At 48.6% G+C, this 18,277-nt stretch overlaps 1 protein-coding gene across 1 annotated transcript in view; it reads right to left on the reverse strand.

Annotated features, from left to right (window-relative positions):
- TRIO (trio Rho guanine nucleotide exchange factor) overlaps positions 1-18,277 on the reverse strand; it is a 236,019-nt gene that overhangs the window by 41,380 nt on the left and 176,362 nt on the right. The window contains exons 36-39 of the mRNA XM_015416185.1: positions 7,406-7,501; positions 6,556-6,704; positions 4,232-4,298; positions 712-815 (exon numbers count right to left, since the gene is read on the reverse strand). Of these exons, the coding sequence (XP_015271671.1) occupies positions 712-815; positions 4,232-4,298; positions 6,556-6,704; positions 7,406-7,501 (416 nt within the window). The remainder of the gene's footprint in view (positions 1-711; positions 816-4,231; positions 4,299-6,555; positions 6,705-7,405; positions 7,502-18,277) is intronic.

Consider the following 18,277-nt stretch of genomic DNA (forward strand, 5'->3'; position numbering starts at 1 on the left):
AGAACGGGCTACGGGACCCATTCTGAGGCCACGTCCAAAGGCTGAGATGAGAAGGACCTGACAAAGTTGTACAGAATGCACAATTCCGTGGCCAGGCAGAAAGAGATTGTGAGAGAGAAGGCACAGCTAAGCCCACCTCAGCACCACGGATGGCCGGCTTGCTGATACACCTGCGCTACGCAGGATCCCTCGGCTGCCCCTTGAGAAACTCCCGTTATAGCAAAGGCCATGAGCCATCTGTCCCCACCGCCCAAGGACGCCTATTCTCAAACTCTCTTTCAACAGCATCTACTCATCATCCTGCACAGTGGTGTCAACTTCCACAGAAGCGCCAAAAAGCAATACTGTGTCATTTATTTATTTATTTAATACCCTAACCCTCCCTGCCAAAGCAGGCTCAGGGCCTGCCTTGAAACTGGATTCCTAGCTGCCAAAATTAAACTCTAAATGAGGCGGGGGGGGGGGGCAGAAACTTGGCCAAGTCATCACAATGGAAGAGCAACACAGACAGTGACCTACCCATTGCCAATTCTTCTTCTTCTTTTTGACTCAGTGTGAACATCTCCAGCTTTCAACAACACCTTTAAAACCTTTCTATGCCAACTGGATTTTTAGAGTGTGACACCTGACACTTAAGGTGTTTTAGTGCGGCAGTTCAGTGGCTTACACAAGATTAAAACCTGAAGCTATGATTTTAAAGTAAGAACGTACTCCCTGTGCCAGTCATATATTTGATGTATGTTGCCAAAAACGATTTTGTCTTTCCCTTTCATGTCATCAGGAACACCGTCTTCCTTCATGAGTGTCATGTAACCCTGAAATAAGAGAAAAATGGGCATGGGTTTGCCTTTATGGTACTTTAAATATTCTTATGCAACTGAGTATATAACATCATGCAATCTCAATGTGCTTGCTTACGGCAGGACTAAACCCATAAAAACATCAGAAGAGCCCTGCTGGATCAGACCAGTGGTCCATTTAGTGCAGCCTCCTGTCTCAAAAGGTGGCCAATCAGTTCCTCTGGACAGCCAACAACAGGGCATGGAGGCCGAGGCCTTCCCCTGAGAAGAACATCAGAAGAGCCCTGCTGGGTCAGACCAGAGAGGGTCCATCCAGTCCAGCCTCCCGTCTCACACAGGAGCCAACCAGTTCCTCTGGAGGGCAAACCACAGGGCATGGAGGCCAAGGCCTTCCCTTGATGTGGCCTCCTGGCCTTGGGATTTAGAGGTTTAGTGCCTCTGAATGTGGAGATTCCCCTCAGTCACCATGGCTAGCAGCCATTGACCGACTTATCCTTCATGAATCTATCAAATTACCCTTGAAAGCTGTTCATTCCTGTGGCCATCGCTACATCCTCTGGCAGCAAATTCCACATTTTAATCACTCCCTGTGTAAAGTAGTATCTCCTTTTGTCTGTCCTGAACCTACTGCCCATCAGCTTCATTGGATGGTCTCACGCTGTAGTATTTTGGAGAGGGAGATAAAGTTCTCTTTGCCAACTCTCTCCACACCAGGCATCTATATATGTAATACCGAAGTGGCCCCGTCTGTGCGGATACTTAAATCCGCGCATCGGGGGCCCCTGGGGGGGAGGGAGATGTTTGTGCGCACGTGGGGAGGCCCCCACGTCTGCACAAAAATCTTAAAGTGTGAAAAAAATTATCGGGGGGGGACTTAATTTGCCAAAAGTAAAAAAGAGCGTCCCCTGCGCTCTTGGAACGAGGGCTGGAGTTTGCGGCGCGTTCTTTCCCTCCCCCTCAACACAGCTTTCTCTACTCAACGCCGGCTTCTTCTCCTCTGACGGTGTCGCCTCCCCTGCCCGGACTGCAGCGTCCCCAGCCCTTCATCAGCCTCCTGATACAGCCGGCAGGCGGGAACGGTAAGGGGGGGGCCCTGAGGCGGCGAGCACACATTCAGTTCCCCCGGAGAAAGAGGCGGCGCTGCCCCTAACTAGGCCGAGGCGGTGGGGGCGATGCTGATGGAGGGAGGAGGAGGAGGAGGGCTGGGCCGCGCTCGGCTGCTGGGACTCCGTCCGCCGGCAGGGAAGGGGGGGAGGAGGAGGACAACGACGGGCGTTTATGGGGCACTGCTGAGGGCAGCCGGGCCCAAGTCCGGGGGGGGGGGACAAAATGTCCGGCCGCTGCTCTCGACCCGGCAGGGAGGTGCTTCTTTGCGGCGGGACCGGAACTGCTTGCTTCTGAATGGGGAGAGGGGAGGGGGCTTCGGATCCCCGCGATTTCCGCGGGTCCCCTTTCTTGTAATTTTATAAACATCTATCATGCCCCCCCCCTCCATTTGTCTCTTTTCTAAACTGGAAAAGTCCCAGAGGAGACTCTTCAGCCTTTCCTTTTTCTAATAAAACACGACTGTCTGGGAATAATTTAATTACAGGAGTGTTTAAACAAAGAAGAGTAGTTTAAGTGCTTGTGCAATTAAATTATTCTCGGACTTGCAGTTTAAGGAGCCAAGAAGTATGAAGCACAGGAAAGCTCGAACAGACCAAAATGAAACCTCTACTTGTGATCTGATCTGAGCACAGCCTCCCGCTATAGATGGGGATCCGTTTGCAACATACACAATATTATTTTCTGTAAAACTGACTGCCAAGTTTCATAGTTTATCTTAGGTGAGTGTCATTGTGTTATGTTCTTATGTTAGTTGAGGATTTAGAGAACCCTCCACTGCTGTCATTACTATTTAGGTACAAATACCAGCTGCACCCAATAAGTCACTGTCCTGTCACTCTGAAGTACAATTAACGACTCTGATCTCAACTGACCACGAATGGCAAGACAGAGGCTCCCCAGGACATCTGGGGACAACTCAGAATGGGGGCACTCCATGAAACGTCTGAGCGGTCGGGTTAGAACGGACAAAAGGAAGTCCTTCTTCACCCAAAGAGTGATTAACGCTTGGAATTCACTGCCACAGGAGGTGGTGGCGGCTACAAGCATGGACGGCTTCAAGAGGCAACTGGATAAACATATGGAGCAGAGGTCCATCAGTGGCTATTAGCCACAAGGTATAGCTAGGGGCTCTGGGGCAAGTGATGCTCTGTCTTCTTGGTGCTTGGGGGGGGGGGGGGGGTCCAACAGTGGGAGGGCTTCTAGTGTCCTGGCCCCACTGCTGGACCTCCTGATGGCCCCTGGTATTTTTGGCTACTGTGTGACAGAGTGTTGGACTGGATGGGCCTTTGGCCTGATCCAACATTGGCGTCTCTTATGTTCTTAATGTTCCGTTTTTCCTATGGCTGCACAGGCACAAGCACACGGAGAAAAAGAGTCTAAACATGCAACCGCAGCATGGCTCCTGACCGCTGTGCTGAGAGGGGCTTCCTGCATACGCAGTCCGGTGGCCCAAGCTAAATGCTTCCATGTAGTTATAGGCCATGCACACGATCACCAGGGAATTTCGCCGTCTGAGACAGGCTCCTGCAAGAGCAAGCATGTCCTCGTAGGCAGATCTTGTGCCATGCAGTCACCTTCTCCGGTGGAGAAGTCCCACCAGCTATGGAAGCTGTAGTGCGCACAATGAGCTCCTCGATTAAGCTGCACACATATCATATACAGGAATACAACCCTTAGGAACGCGTCCCAGTGGTGAAGTCACCGTAGCCTAATAAACACGGTGATAGAGAACTGTTCGTTCCCAAACTATAACTTGACACACTTAAGAAATGGCTCTTCGGTCTAGGAACAGGTGTGTTTATCAAAAGGCGTTTCGGCTGCCAGCCGTTCCATTGCCTACATTCCTGCACAAATATTTAACAAGAGTTTTCCCACTGAAAATAGATGACCAGGCCATTCTTGAGCACTTGGCAGCTTATTTTACAGACAGCTCAAGAAACAGTCTGCAGTCCTGATCTCTTCTAGGAACGGGAAAGGTAATTGTTTCCAGGTTTCAGAGTTTACATGTCCTGCGTGCCATAAGCACTGAAACCCACTACTGGTGAGGGATGCCATATTTGGAAGGATTGCGAGCACCTTACCACCTCTGGACACCGGTACAGCTCTTTATGTTTTACTTGGTGACTACAAACCATAACCACACAAAGGAGATCCATTCAACAGAAGGGAATGATAACGGACTTGGGAGAGACTTCCCCGTGCAACGTTGGTGAGACCACCCAGAGAGGACTGGATGGGTGTGCTGCTTCAGGTTCAGAGATTCAAGCTGCTCTGAGCAACAGAAAAGGATCAACACTTCCATGAGAAAAAAGCCGGACACGCACCTCTACCACATAGCCAAGGTCTCTCACATAATCCCGCTCAGTCTCCACCAATTCCTGGAGGACGTAACTGCAAAGCGAACAAGATTTAGGGAGAAGTTTACTTAAGGGTACCCCTATAAAGGATCATTGCATATGTCTGCAAACAGAAATAACATACACACTAAGGGGCTGTAATTTTTAACCGATTAACAAACAAAAACCAGTGAGGGCCAATTTTAACCACTGAGGCCACATTTGTTTTGGGGTGGGTGGGGAGAATGCCAATGCTACTTAGCTATGGCACAGTATGGGACATTTCCCCATATTAATTGTAAGTTCTCTTACAACTGCATCTACAATGAAACTTTTCTAACAGGCAAATGCATTCAAATAATAAACCCAAAGGTACATGTCCAATCAGGCGACAACCCTAGAAATAACATAACCACCTACTCTTAGTGTGTATATTTTTGGCAGTATATTACTGTTGTCATAAAAGTTTACTTAACAATGATGTCGATGATAATCAAGACCTCTTTGCACCCATCTTGATGGCAATGCGGGTTAGCTGCTAACACCACCAGGTATGTATCAGTGCTCTTCTTTAGAAGTCGAACTTCTTTCTAGTATTCTGAATGGGCTTGGTTTTTGGCCCTCCCATCCCCCCCTTGTTCTTGTCGGAACTGCTTGTTCCACTAGAATTTATTTTGCAAAAATGGGAATAATTTGGCAGAGGCTTATTTTGGGGGGGGGGGAAATCAAAATATACGCAGTCCTTTCTTATCAAACTGAAACTTATTTGACCAAATTCAACACCACTAAATGCACACTTTATAACAAAGGCACCATATGCTTGACACTTGTAGTACTTGACACTTTTATAAGCAGTAAGAAGGCCTGGATTTTCTAAAAACAAAACTGTGGCTGTATCTAGTAGTGCACAGAGCTGGATACCACAGCACCCTCTGTGGCCTGAGCACAGGTATCTCAGTTCTTTGCCATCTAAGTGGTAGGAAAGGGAGCTGAAGAGACCAATTTTGTAACAGACAAAAGAAGATCAACTTTGGACAAAAACACTCCTACAGTCATAATATGACTAGAAGTTTATCTGGATACTGAGCTAAACACTGAACACTTGGATAGCATATTTGTTGTTGTTGTTGTTCAGTCGCACAGTCGAGTCCGACTCTTTGCGACCCCATGAACCAGCTCCCTCCAGGCCCTCCGGTCTTCCGCCATCCTCTGAAGTTTGCTCAACTTCATGTTCGTTGCATCGATGACACTGTCTACCCATCTCATCCTTTGCCGTCCCCGTCTTCTTTGACCTTCAATCTTTCCCAGCATCAGGGTCTTCTCCAGGGAGTGCTCCCTTCTCATTGGGTGGCCAAAGTATTGGAGCTTCAGTTTCATTATTATCTCATCATTATTAACCAGATCGCTCCCATTTAAACGCTAAACAAGTCCTTGAAAGTATTTGATCTATGAGCTGGATTCAGCTAGCATTTGCCCTGAATCCTGCCCGATTCTCCTCCTTACAAAGAGCCCTTCTCCCCCCCCCCCCCCCCCCCCCCTCCCCCCCTCCAGGCAGTCTGGCAGAATGTGTTGGGTAGTCATTTTCCTCCCATTTTCACTGGCAGAAAAGCTGGCTGGTTTCAATCTCATGCATACATTATACACAACAATAATCTAATGCTATGGATTGCCTAATTTAAAACTTTTCATTTTATATATCTTGAGGGAATAAAACCTTGTCATGAAAAGCATTTGACATTCCAGAGGAGAGCATATTTCACAGGAGATTATTTTAACCAGTGCTCTCCCAAATTTCCAATTTTTCTACCTTTCCATCTCTGCTAGGGCAAAAGAGGACTAAACTACACGCCTAAAATGCAAGCTTTTTAAAAAATACCCAATTTAAGAGTAAACTTAGAAGAATCAATACTTCTCCTATTAAACGTTAAGGAAGGTATAACAGTTAAATGATTTTATGTATTTGTTTATATGTAGTTATAGCGTTAGTGGCCTAGATTTTTTCAGCTATCATTTGATGACAGTTTAAGTGTTGAAGAAATCTCACAAAATAAGTTATGTTCTTGGGACTCTCAATCTCCTTCCCATTTTTTACAAAAGCACAACAATAAAAAGAAATGAGAGTAATTTATCAATAGAACTAAATATTATGGATGGGACCAATTTTGAGACAGAATCCTCAGAGAACTGAGGATAAACACATTTCTTTTGCCGCAGGTTTAATTTTGAAAGTAGATTTCACAACCCCAAATGCAGGGGACAGATGTTCTTCTTAAGCAAGAGGGAAAGGGAAGGAGGTGGCAGGCAGGACTTACTGTCGCCTTTTCAAAGAGCTCGTCTTCCGTTCTTCCATCTCGTCGATGGGTGACGAGGAGGAGAGGAGGGAGTTGTCCGAAGGATTGAAGGACGGGCTGCTGCTATCGCCTTGATCGACCATCAGTGAACTGGGACGATCCTCCAGAGCCTAACAGCAAAGTCAGAAGTGACAGAAGGGTGGGGTTTTTTTTGTGCTGACCTTTAAAGTGCACAGTTCACAAGGTTAGTAAGAGCCGGCCAACATCTCCAGAATAGTCCATTTAATACACAATTTAATAGCAGGCATTTAACCTATGCGGGACATTTTAAACTTTTAATCCCAACCAAAATACTGGATCATTTAAGTTCTCACCACTGCACCCAAGATTTAAAAGCTACTCTAACATGTCATAGCCTTAGGACCCAATCCTTCCCCAGCACAGAAATCTTCCCTCCATTATTCAAAAAAGTCAACTTGTTTGATTTTGTAAGAGGTGGATCATTTATACAATCTGAACAGAAACCTTCATGCACTCCTTGTGGTCTTCACTAAGAGAAGAGAAGACGACATTGGATTCATACACCCTGCCCTTCACTTGGAGTCTCAGAGTAGCTTCCAATCTCCTTTCCCTTCCTCTCCCCACAACAGACACCGTGTGAGGCAGGTGGGGCTGAGAGAGAACAGCTCTGAGAGAACTTGTGACTGACCCAAGGTCACACCAGCAGCTGCACGTGGAGGAGTGGGGAAACAAACCCAGTTCTCCAAGATTAGAGTCTGCCGCTCTTAACCACTACACCAAACTGGCTACCCACTGTTGGAAAACAAAGACTGCACTTGACGGACTTTTAGTCTGATCCTGCTTGGCTCACCATTTTGCTCTTCACAAGCTCTTCTATGGCACTGACAAGTTCTGCCGCACTGGGAGTTTCTGAGCTGGTGGGCCGTACCAGTAGTCGAGAAGATGTCTGTACAATGGACAAGGGAAAAAGATATCCACAACATTAATGACAGCATCCAAACAGGATACACATATTTGTTGTTGAGGTTCTCTTGCTAAGCAGTGAAATACGTTTCCTTCTGCCTCTTTCCCAATCAGTTCCCGATTAAAACAGTATGAAGGTTTAAATAAACTTTGGTATTGATAAAGGTTAAGTAGCCCGCATCTATCTTGTCCACTGAGAATAGCTGGAAGGAATCTCATAAATGTTCCATCAGTAACTGGATGTCTGGGAAACATCCCTGGACAGAGTCTTCCTCTCGGTTTTGCCTGTCAAAGCTGCTACGTGAAGCACCAAAATGCTGCAGGGCCTTCTTCTTCTTCCCCCACCCCTTCACTCCAGCCCCCCCTCTCTTCCACACACAAACATCAGGGGAAAGGACCACACAAATCAAACCGTGGGAATACTCTAATACACTAGACAGCCAATCGATCGTTCTAAAAGGGAGCAGGGTCATTTTTGCTCACCATTCCTTGTGCCATCGGTTTCCCCCAAAGGCAAGTGCAGAGTCTAGAAGATCTCTGGCCCCATAAGCTACAGGGTGCCAATTTATGGCTGCAACTGAGGATAAAAGGTGCTGACAGCAAAGGATTCTGGGTGGGAGTGGCGGCCACTGAACTTGGCTTTAAGTAATTTGCAAACATGCATGCCTGTTTGCTGATTACATGTATCGTTAAATAACTGGAAGCTAAACAAGGCATGGTAATATGAACTTCACTTCATATTAGGAGGACAGCACAGACGCACAGCATGCAGGACAGGTCACACTGTTCTTCACCAGTGGACAGACACGTTAAGCCAACAGGGCACAATGCTGCAGAGCATGGAACTCTGTTCAACCTTTCCTATGGGGGCAGGATAGAATTGGCCCATAATTTTAAAAAAACATCAGGCAAGTGTGAGTGTGCTGGAATTGGCTTCGATGAGAGAGGAACATAGGTAGTGGGGAAAGCACGAGAACACACAAGAAACTAAATGGAGAGGTAGGGAAACTGAGCCAAAGCAGAGATGGAACATAAGTCAACATAATGCTAAAGAAAGGGGGGGGTTGTTAAAAAAAAAAGAAAGAGAAAGGAAAGAAAGCAAAAATAATTAGTTGAACAGCAATGCAGCAGCTGTCTTAGCAATTTCTAAAACCCCAAACAAGCAAAACACCGAGAAAGCTGCAGAATAAACACAGCCGAGGGGTGTGCGGTGGTGCTGCCGCCGCCGCCAGAGGGGAGAACTGAGAAAGGGTGCAAGGGAGTTCCAGTGACAGAGGTGGCCATTTGGTGACACACACATTAGCATGACCTGACAGACTCAATGGACACAGACGCCAGCCGGAGAAACGGAAGCCTGCTGTTCAGACCCCTTGCCTTCCAAGCACTCTTCATTTACTGTTCAAACTTGGACACAGAGCAACTCTGCCATGGGGAATGGCTCTAGGAACCCTGAAATATCTCCCCAAAAGGATAACAGTTGTAGGGCAACGTCCGCGGGGTGAGGGAGGGTGATTGCTACAGGTGTTCTCTTGCAGCATCACAGAAAATTCACCTTCACTCCAGAACAAAATCTAAGAGGCACACGGGACAGAATGGAACCTTGGAGACTCACCGGGAGGGTTCCTTCTGCTCTGAGGCTAGGAGGGCATCTTGGAAGGGGCGATTCCCACCAAGGGCTCAGGGAGGCGGGACTAGACTCTTCAATTTCCTGTCTCCCGGGTGGGAGTCACCCTGGCCCAGTTTGGTCACTTCATGAGCTAATGATCCCAGGAGCAGAACAGCGACAAAACAACAACCAGGACACGTAAGTGACTGTTAGAAGCGTAACAGATGATAACCAGAGAAGAGATATGACTGGGGCTACAGAAGGACTAGAGCCAGCAGGCATCTCCCCCTGCAAAGGGATCGCACAGATCTGGTCAGACTCCAGATCCTGCTTTTGTAAATGTCCCTCTGTTCTTTTTTTTTTAGGGAGGTGGGTGGTGGGTGGGTGGGTGGCACAAGATGCCTTCCTAACCGCAGAGCAGAAGGGACCCTCACAGTGGTGAGGAGGGCCCCTTGGGAGAGGTGATGGGTGGGAACTGATGATCTTCCACCATGTCCTGCAGCACTCTATGCCCAAAGGCAGAGTGTCGGCTGAGAAGGAATCACATTTGTAGCATCTGACAAAGGCCGAGACTGAAGACCATATTGCTGCTTTGCATATTTCTCCCACTGTAGCTTGATGATCCAAGACTACGGCAGTGGCTGCGCTTCTCACTGAGTGGACTGTGATCCCTGCTGGAACCGAAACGTTCCTTGCCTTGCAGGCATGGGAGATGCACGGGCGAATGACATCGCTAATGGCCGATAGGGGACATCTTCTTCCCTTATTTGGGGTTGCTTCTGTCCGATGGATTCTGTACACTGGGGCGGATTCTGAGGGCCACTCTCTCTCTCCGTGGGGTGGGCTAGGATGTGGGCAGAAGGAACAGAGGTAAATTTCCTGACTCCTGTGAAGAGTTGAGTTCACCTTAGCGATGAAGGTGGGATCCAGCCTGAGCTCCACCTTGTCCTCGTGGAAGACACACAGGGCCTTTCCGGGCCGACGAGGCTTCCCGTTTCGACACCCTCCCAGCTGAAATGACTGCCGTGAGAAAGAGGGTTTTGTGCACAGCCATTTCAGGGGGGACCTCCCTTAAGAACTCAAAAGGAGGATTAGTGAGAGCCAAGAGAATCACATGCAGTCTCCATGGAGGCAATCTGTGGGCCACAGGAGGGCTGCTCTTCCTCCCCTTGGATGAAGCAGGAGATATGAGAATGTCTGGTTAAGGGATGCCAGCTACGTCGGGTAGGACCATAGTGACAGCTGCTATCTGGCAACAAAGAATGCTCGGTGGTGGCTTTTGACGAACGCCCTCTCAAGGGGGGGGGCAACTGGTGGCTCAGGCCAGGACAAAGGGGGTTGACATGCTTGCACTGGCATCACCTCAAGAAGCTCCTTTCCCACGTACCATTGCAGATGCATCTTGGGGAGGCCCTCCTGGAAGCCATGACGGTCTTTGCGACCAACCTCTGAAGAGCTGCCGAGGTGCAGGAGCCCATTTCTTTCAAGGTCCCCGTGGTCAGATGGAGCCAATCTGGATCCAGGTGACAAACCGGCCCCTGCTGCAATATGTCTGGGCTCACAGAAATCTCCCAGAGGGACTGAACGGAGAGAGGTCCACCATGGCCTGTGGGGCCAACCCGGAGCCACAAAGATCACCCCAGCCTCCTCTTGGTGCGCCTTTCACAGAGTCTGGGATCACTGGGAGGGACGCAGGGCATAAAACAGGAGTCCCTTGGACCACGGGGAGGTTAAAGCATCTACTCATTCCGACGGAGGGAGACAGTATCTGGAGGAAAATGTAGTTACGTGATGAACGGAGGACAAGGCAAACAGAGCCACTTTTGGCTGCAGTTAGTAGGAAGATCTCTCGTTTGATGGAGAATCTGTTTCCATCAAAGGTCTGTCTGGATGTTTGGGAGTCCCCCAGATGTGTTCTGCTGAGATGGATCAGAGGCGTTTCTCTGCCCAGAAAAGGATCCCCCCCCCCCCGGCTCGATGTGGGCCTTGGCTGAAAAACTGTCCTGAGGGATATGTGCTGGTCCCTAACCTCTGCCTGGAAGAAGGCGAGTGCTTTCGTGATGGTTCTGAGTTCCAAAGTGTTGATGTCCATCGTCTTTTCTTTTGACATCCATATGCCCTGGGCTAGACGGCTGAGTGGTGACAGGATCTGGGACAAGGGCAGCCCCATGTAGAGAGCGTTGCAGTAGTCTAATCTCGAGGTGACCATAGCGTGGATCACTGTTGCCAGGTCATTGCGTTCGAGGAAGGGAACCAGCTGCCTAATCAGCCGTAGATGGTAAAAGGCCGATTTGGCAGTGGCTGCTACCTGGGCCTCCATTGTTAAGGTGGCATCCAGGAGCACACCAAAACTCCTGACCCTTGGCGCTGGCACCACTGGTGCCCCATCGAAGGTTGGTAGTGGGATCCCTACCCCGATCCACTCCGATTCCTGCACTGGACCTCCGTCTTCGTCTGATTCAATTTCAATCGGCTCAGTCTAAGCCAGCCCACCACGTCCTGAAGCGCCCGGTCCAGGTCCTCAGGGGTAGAGTTGGACTGACCGCCCAAGAGCAGCCCTCAGGGGCCAAACTGGCAACTGAGTGGGGCCATGACGCCTGACAGGCCATGTTCAAGGCTTCTTTATGACATGCTCTTAAGTGCTGTTGTTTTGTTTTGAGCCATGGCACTCTTCTTCGGCCACTCTGGGCTAGACTCCTCCGTGAGGGAGTTCTCTTCACAGGAGACAGAAGGAAGGAAGGAGGAGAGGGTCTCCATCGTTTTCAGAGATAAACCTGTCTCTTTTACATCCCTCCAGAGCCTCCGAGGCTCACCGTTGGGTCATTCTCTTCCACATTCCTCCGAGGAAGTGGGGTGGGGTGGGGGGGAGAGACACAACCACAAAGACAAAAGAGGCAGGAGAACCAAGAGGAGGTGGTGTTGTGGGCCTGCCTGCCCACACCTCCTTGGATGAGATGGAGGAAGCTGGCCCCAGCCACCGGGTGCTGCAGGAAGACCCACCGCCAGGTGCAGACAGGCAGTCTCAGCCTGCAGCTCGGGACCAGAAGCTGAAGCAGAGGCCCGCCAGCCTCCCCCTCCCCCGGGGTTGCCAGAGCAGGTGGGCCCCGAGAGAGGTGCAGGAGCAATGCTGTCGTCTGCGGCTGGCAGCCTCTGCCTGCGGGATGGAGTCGCTGCAGGATGAGGGCTGACAACCCTGTAGGCTGTTCAGCCATTGAGGATTTGCACCTATCCCTGGAAGACTCCTGATAAAAGCAGCCAGAAAGGGTGCTTTTGGAGTGTGATCTGGCATGTGCTCTTTGGCTTTGACTTTCTAGTTTGACACTTGAACTTTGGACTAGCCGTGCTTTAACCCTGGACTGTTTCTGGACTAGGCCTATTGCCCCAGGTGCCTACCTGAACCAGGACAGATGTAAAAGAAGGTGTGAAGAGAAAGAAGGACAAGCTGGAGAGGTTAGGAAAAAAACCCCTCCATCAGGTATGAAATTGCCCTAGAAAAAAGGCAAGTAAAAAAAAGGGCAAAGGAGCTTTGCCCCAAAACTGCACTCCCTAAGGAGGCAGGAAGCAAACTGAGCCAGGGCAATGCTCACCCGGGAGAGAGGCGGTTCTAGAGTTTAGTCCTGCCTCCTTGAGCAATTGGTGGGAATCACATTCCAAGATGCCCTCCTAACCTCAGAGCGAGAACTAGGGGTATGCAAAAAAACCCAACTCAGCATTTTTTGGGTTCAGGTATACTGAACACAAAAAATATAACTTTTTCTTTTTTTTAGGCCCCCCGGAGGGGATTTTTTATTGCATTTTTTAATAGACTACAAACTACAACGAAAAAGTGGGAAGGGGTAACTACATCTAGAGAGAAAGGAAAGAAAACCACTACTAACTAAAACCCCAAGTGTAGGAGATCATAACAATAAGCTTATATAAATGTTAATCTTAAATTGCTAGTATTACTTTGAACATAGTCGGTTATGCTAAGTTTTTAATCTTTTTATCCATTGATTTAACTGTTTAAGAGAACCCCCAGAGCATCCCATAATAAAATTTTTTGCTCACACAGCTTAGAGGGAGCATTGTCTGGGGGTATCTGTTTTTTTGAGGTAAAGGCACCCAATTTGCAGCATAGCTGCTGGTGCATCTTCTGAAAAAACTGCCCAAGTCTCAAAAACACTGGACCTGGGGAGTCCAATTCTATGGACCCCCAAAGAAGGTGCTCCCATCTTCCATTGAAACCAATATCACGGTCCCTTTAGAAGCCTTCCATGTGAACTCGCCAGACCAGGATTGGCTGGGGTGGTGGGAGGTCTCAGCTCTGTACTGCCCCGGCCGATCCTGGGCTGGTTCTTCTTGCAGCTCAGTTTAAACTGAGCTGGAAGAGGAGCCAGCCAGCTCCAGCCACAGCTGGTACACCTGAATAAAAGCCGAGAAAAAAAATCAGACTCAGCTATATTAGTAGCTGAATACAAATATCTGTATTTAGCTCAAATGATACCCGAAAAATACCGAATGCACACTCGTATGCAAGACTTTGCCTTCCATCATCTGCTCTCTTGCAGTCTGTGAAGTGGATACTTGAAAGCCTGAGGCCAACAACTGCCCCTTCGTGCCTAGATGAAGTGGCTTTGCAAACATCACCTGAAAGCAGGATTTTTAAAACTTTGTACTTCCCAAGAATCCTTCCTCACCACATTCATTTGGCTATCAAAGTACTCCCAGAGAACAGAAGCCGTTCAGGAGGCCACAAGCACAGCCTGTTTGAGCTCACTGTCACTCTGTGCCAACTGAGTTCACCCTGCCTGAATATAAACACTCACCTTCTTCTGGAACATCATTTGAAAACCCTAACCCTGATGAATGTAAACAAACAGTAGCTTCAAAGGCCACAAAGCTGGGAATAACAGAATAATGACCTCCTTGTTGGTTCCCCTTGCTTGTCGCTGACCAAAATGGGACTCTCCAATGTCATTAGTGGCTAGATCAGTGGCAGAAATCCTTTTGAGTTTAAGGATCTCACAAGGACAGGGTGAAATGCAAGAATATAATTTAAGTCTTACAGAAAGAAGTAGGGATGAAACAAATGTGAATCAAAATATGCCTCTGTTTGTCGGGCAACTTTGTAATGTTTGGCCCAACTGCTGTGCTGCAGGCTTTCAAAAACAGAGAGAGGCGAGGCAAAGAGTCTCCCCCCCCCCCAAAAAAAAAGTATAAGCAGAACCAATCAACATTTGGCCCTTTTAAGACAGGCAAGGGAAGGCCTGAATGTTTGCTGCGATGCTCCCATAAGAATTGTGGAATTTGTATCCCACCCTTCACTCGGAATCTCAGAGTGGCTTACAATCACCTTCCCTTCCTCTCCCCACAACAGACACCCCCTGTGAGGTAGATGGGGCTGAGAGAGTTCTGAGAGAACTGCCCTTGAGAGAACAGCTCAGAGAGAACTTGTGACTGACCCAAGGTCACCCAGCTGGCTGCCTGAGGAGTGGGGAATAAAACTCGGTTCTCCAGATCAGAGCCCCGCCGCTCTTGACCACTACACCAAACTGGCTCTACACCAAGCAGAACTAGCCTGTGGTTCTATTTATTTATTTATTTAATTTATTTATTAATTTCAATTTATATCCCGCCTTGCCCGCACAGGCAGGCTCAAGGCGGCGTACAGCAGTTTAAAATACGATAAAATGCAATAAATACAATGATAAAATTCCAAATTACAAACTAATTACATAAAGTGCAGATTAAGTACAGATGGCAAATTTCAATGAGGTGGTCCGATGAGGCGAGGGCAGAGTCCGAAGTTGTTCCAAATGCCAGCAGCATTGTGGCCAGAATAGTCCAGCTGTCGACAGCTCATTCGTCAGAGGTGGCTCCTACTCGAAAGCCTGGTGGAAGAGCTCCGTTTTACAGGCCCTGCGGAACTGGTAGCCTTACTGTACAACACGTGTCCTTTTCACTCTTTAATCACTTAACGGAACAGGGGTCTTCCTTAATCTCTACGTGAGTTAAGCCAAGTCTGTTTGAAGCAGAGCAGATTCTGGCTGACAAGGCAACTGGCCGAAGACGGGCATAGGTTCCAAGCTGCCTTTGTATGGCTGTCGCTTGGTTTTGCTTCAGGTCATAAGAACGTAAGAGAAACCATGTTGGATCAGGCCAGTGGCCCCTCCAGTCCAAAACCCTGGTGTCATCAGGAGGTCCACCAGCAGGGACAGAACTCCAGAAGCCCTCCCATCGTGCCCCCCCCCCCCGCACCCAAAATATAGTGCATCCATTGCCCCCGACAAAGTGTCCCATCTAGACCTTGTGGCTAAGAGCCACTTGATTCACCTCTGCTCCCGATCTTTATCCAGTCCCCTCTTGAAGCTGTCTATGCTTGTAGCTGCCACCACTTCCTGCGGCAGTGAATTTGACGTGGTCTTTACTGTTTGGGTGGAGATGTACTTCCTTTTATCTGTTTGACTGCTCAGCAATTTCCTTGAGTGCCCACAAGGAGTTCTTGCATTGTGAGAAAGGGAGACAAGGACTTCTTTCTCTACCTTCTCGACCCCATGCATAACCGGCTTGCAATTCATTCGCCAAAACCTGTGCTCCCTTTTATTTACCACACTTGGACTAGCCTTCCACCTACAGAAGGTTGTCCCAGAATAACGACCCAAAAGCACTCACTGCTCTGTAGAGAAATGCTGAGTATGTACACAGGGACCCCCCCACATTCCACAACTCACTGAAGGGGTGGTGGTGCTTCGGCTCATCGGCACTGCTCCTTTGGCACAAGCCTCCCTGCCACAGCTGGCTGCCCTGGGCCCAACAGTTGGCTGCTTCTGAGAGTGGGAAGGATTCTAAGCTCTGGGGGGGGGGGGGACTCTTCTCAGCCTCTGGCAACACCACTCTCTGCATCGGGGGAGGCCACTTCACTGAGCACGTGGGAAATCCCCACTGCTGTCCAGGATGTGGTTGCCTTTATGAAGACCAAACTCCACTGGAGGAAACCACAAAAGGGATGGGGGGAGGGTAAGAAAACCTTAAAAGAAAAACAAAACCCCCGCTACACTCAGAATGGTGGCTTATGGCCAGGAAAGTGTACTAGTCATGAGATGACACTGAAGCTTACAAAAAACCCCTGTATCCTCTAAATACAAGAGAAAGGAGCACAATGTTATCCCAGTCTTTAAGAAGAGCGAATGTTATCCCAAGCTTTAAGAAAGGGAAGAAGGATGAAGCATCTGAAGGACCACTTAGTGATCCGGGGAAGTCAGTATGGCTCTGTCCCCAACAGATCTTGTCAGACCAACCTGGTTTCCTTCTTTGATTGTGTGACGAGCTTCCTGGATCGTGGGGACTCTGTTGATGTGATTTACCTGGATTTCAGTAAAGCTTTTGATAAGGTTCCCCATGACATTCTGAAGGGCAAAATGGAAGGCTGTGAGCTGGACTATTGGACAGTTTGGTGGATGGGGAACTGGTTAGAGGACTGCACCCAAAGAGTGGTGGTCAATGGCGTTTCATCAGATTGGAGGGAGGTGTCCAGCAGAGTGCCAGGGCTCGGTTTTGGGGCCGGTAAAAAGGTGAAGGTTCCCTTGCTCGAAAGCCAGTTGAATCCGACTCTAGGGTTGCGGTGCTCATCTCCGTTTCCAAGCCGAAGAGCCAGCGCTGTCCGAAGACGTTTCCGTGGTCATGTGGCCGGCATGACTCAACACCAAGGCACACGGAACGCTGTTACCTTCCCACCGAAGTGGTACCTATTTATCAACTTGCAATGTCTTGCTTTCAAACTGCTAGGTTGGCAGGAGCTGGAACTACAGACGGGAGCTCACTCCGTCATGCGGCGCTCTCGGGTCTCGAACTGCTGAACTACCGACCTTCCAGAGCCTGCAGTTCAGCGTCTTAACCACTTGAGCCACCGCAGCTCCATTTTGGGGGCGGTACTTTTCAATATTTTTATCAATGATCTGGATGAAGGGGTAGAAGGGCTACTCATTAAATTTGCTGATGATACCAAATTGGGAGGAGTAGCAAACACCCAAGAAGGTAGAGTTAAAATTCAACAAGACCTGAATACTCTGGAGAAGTGGGCAGTTGTGAACAGGATGCAATTCAACAAAGATAAATGCACAGTATGACATCTGGGCCACAAAAATGTCAAGCACAAATACAGGATGGTGGATATGTTTCTGGGGAGTAGTGTATGCAAAAGAGATCTTGGGGTAATGGTGGACTGTAAACTGAATATGAGCAGTCAGTGTGATGCGGTGGCAAAAAAGGCAAATTCAGTCTTGGGTTGTATTAAAAGGGCCATAGCATCGAAATCGCAGGAGGTCATAGCCCCTCTGTATACTGCCTTGGTCAGGCCGCACAATACTTGGAGCATTGTGTGCAGTTCCGGAGGCCTCACTTCAAAAAGGATGTGGACAAAATCGAGAGGGTGCAGAAGAGCGCGACGAGGATGATCCGGGGTCTGGAGACGGAGCCCTACGAGAAAAGGCTAAGGGCCTTGGGAGTGTTTAGTTTGGAGAAGTAGAGACTGAGGGGGGACATGATTGCTCTCTTTAAATATTTGAAAGGCTGTCATTTGGAGGAGGGCAAGGAGCTGTTCCAGTTGGCAGCAGAGGAGAGGACCGGAAGCAATGGGTTTAAATTACATGCAGGAAGGTATCAGCTGGATATTAGGAAAAGCTTTTTCACGGTCAGAGTGGTCCAGAGGTGGAATCAGCTGCCTAGGGGGAGGTGGTGGTAAGCCCCCCTTCACTGGCAACCTTCAAGAAGAGGCTGGATGAATATTTGCCAGAGATGCTCTAGGCTGGTCCTGCATTGGGCAGGGGGTTGGACTAGATGGTCTGTATGGCCCCTTCCGACTCTATGATTCTATAATATGAGATGCAAAGGCTGTTTTTAAGCCCTAGTTTCCCTCCATTACATAGTGCAGCGGTAAAAGCAGAGAGAATGTTTATATTATGGAGCAGCGAATGCTGTCCCATGACATTTAAGCCACACAGAAGCGTAGTATTCTACTACATGTGAAAACTAAATCTATGGTTTCAAAATTAGACATGAATTATTTTAAAGGGATGAATTATTTTAAAGGGTGTTTTTTTTTGTCCACCTGAGGCCTAAGTTCTTAAGGATGCCTGAAGTGCCAGAGCACCTGGTAAGAGACCCCGGGGGGGG

This window comes from Gekko japonicus, unplaced genomic scaffold (genome assembly GCF_001447785.1).
Source record: "Gekko japonicus isolate JY-2015 unplaced genomic scaffold, Gekko_japonicus_V1.1 scaffold502, whole genome shotgun sequence".
NCBI classification, from domain to species: domain Eukaryota; kingdom Metazoa; phylum Chordata; class Lepidosauria; order Squamata; family Gekkonidae; genus Gekko; species Gekko japonicus.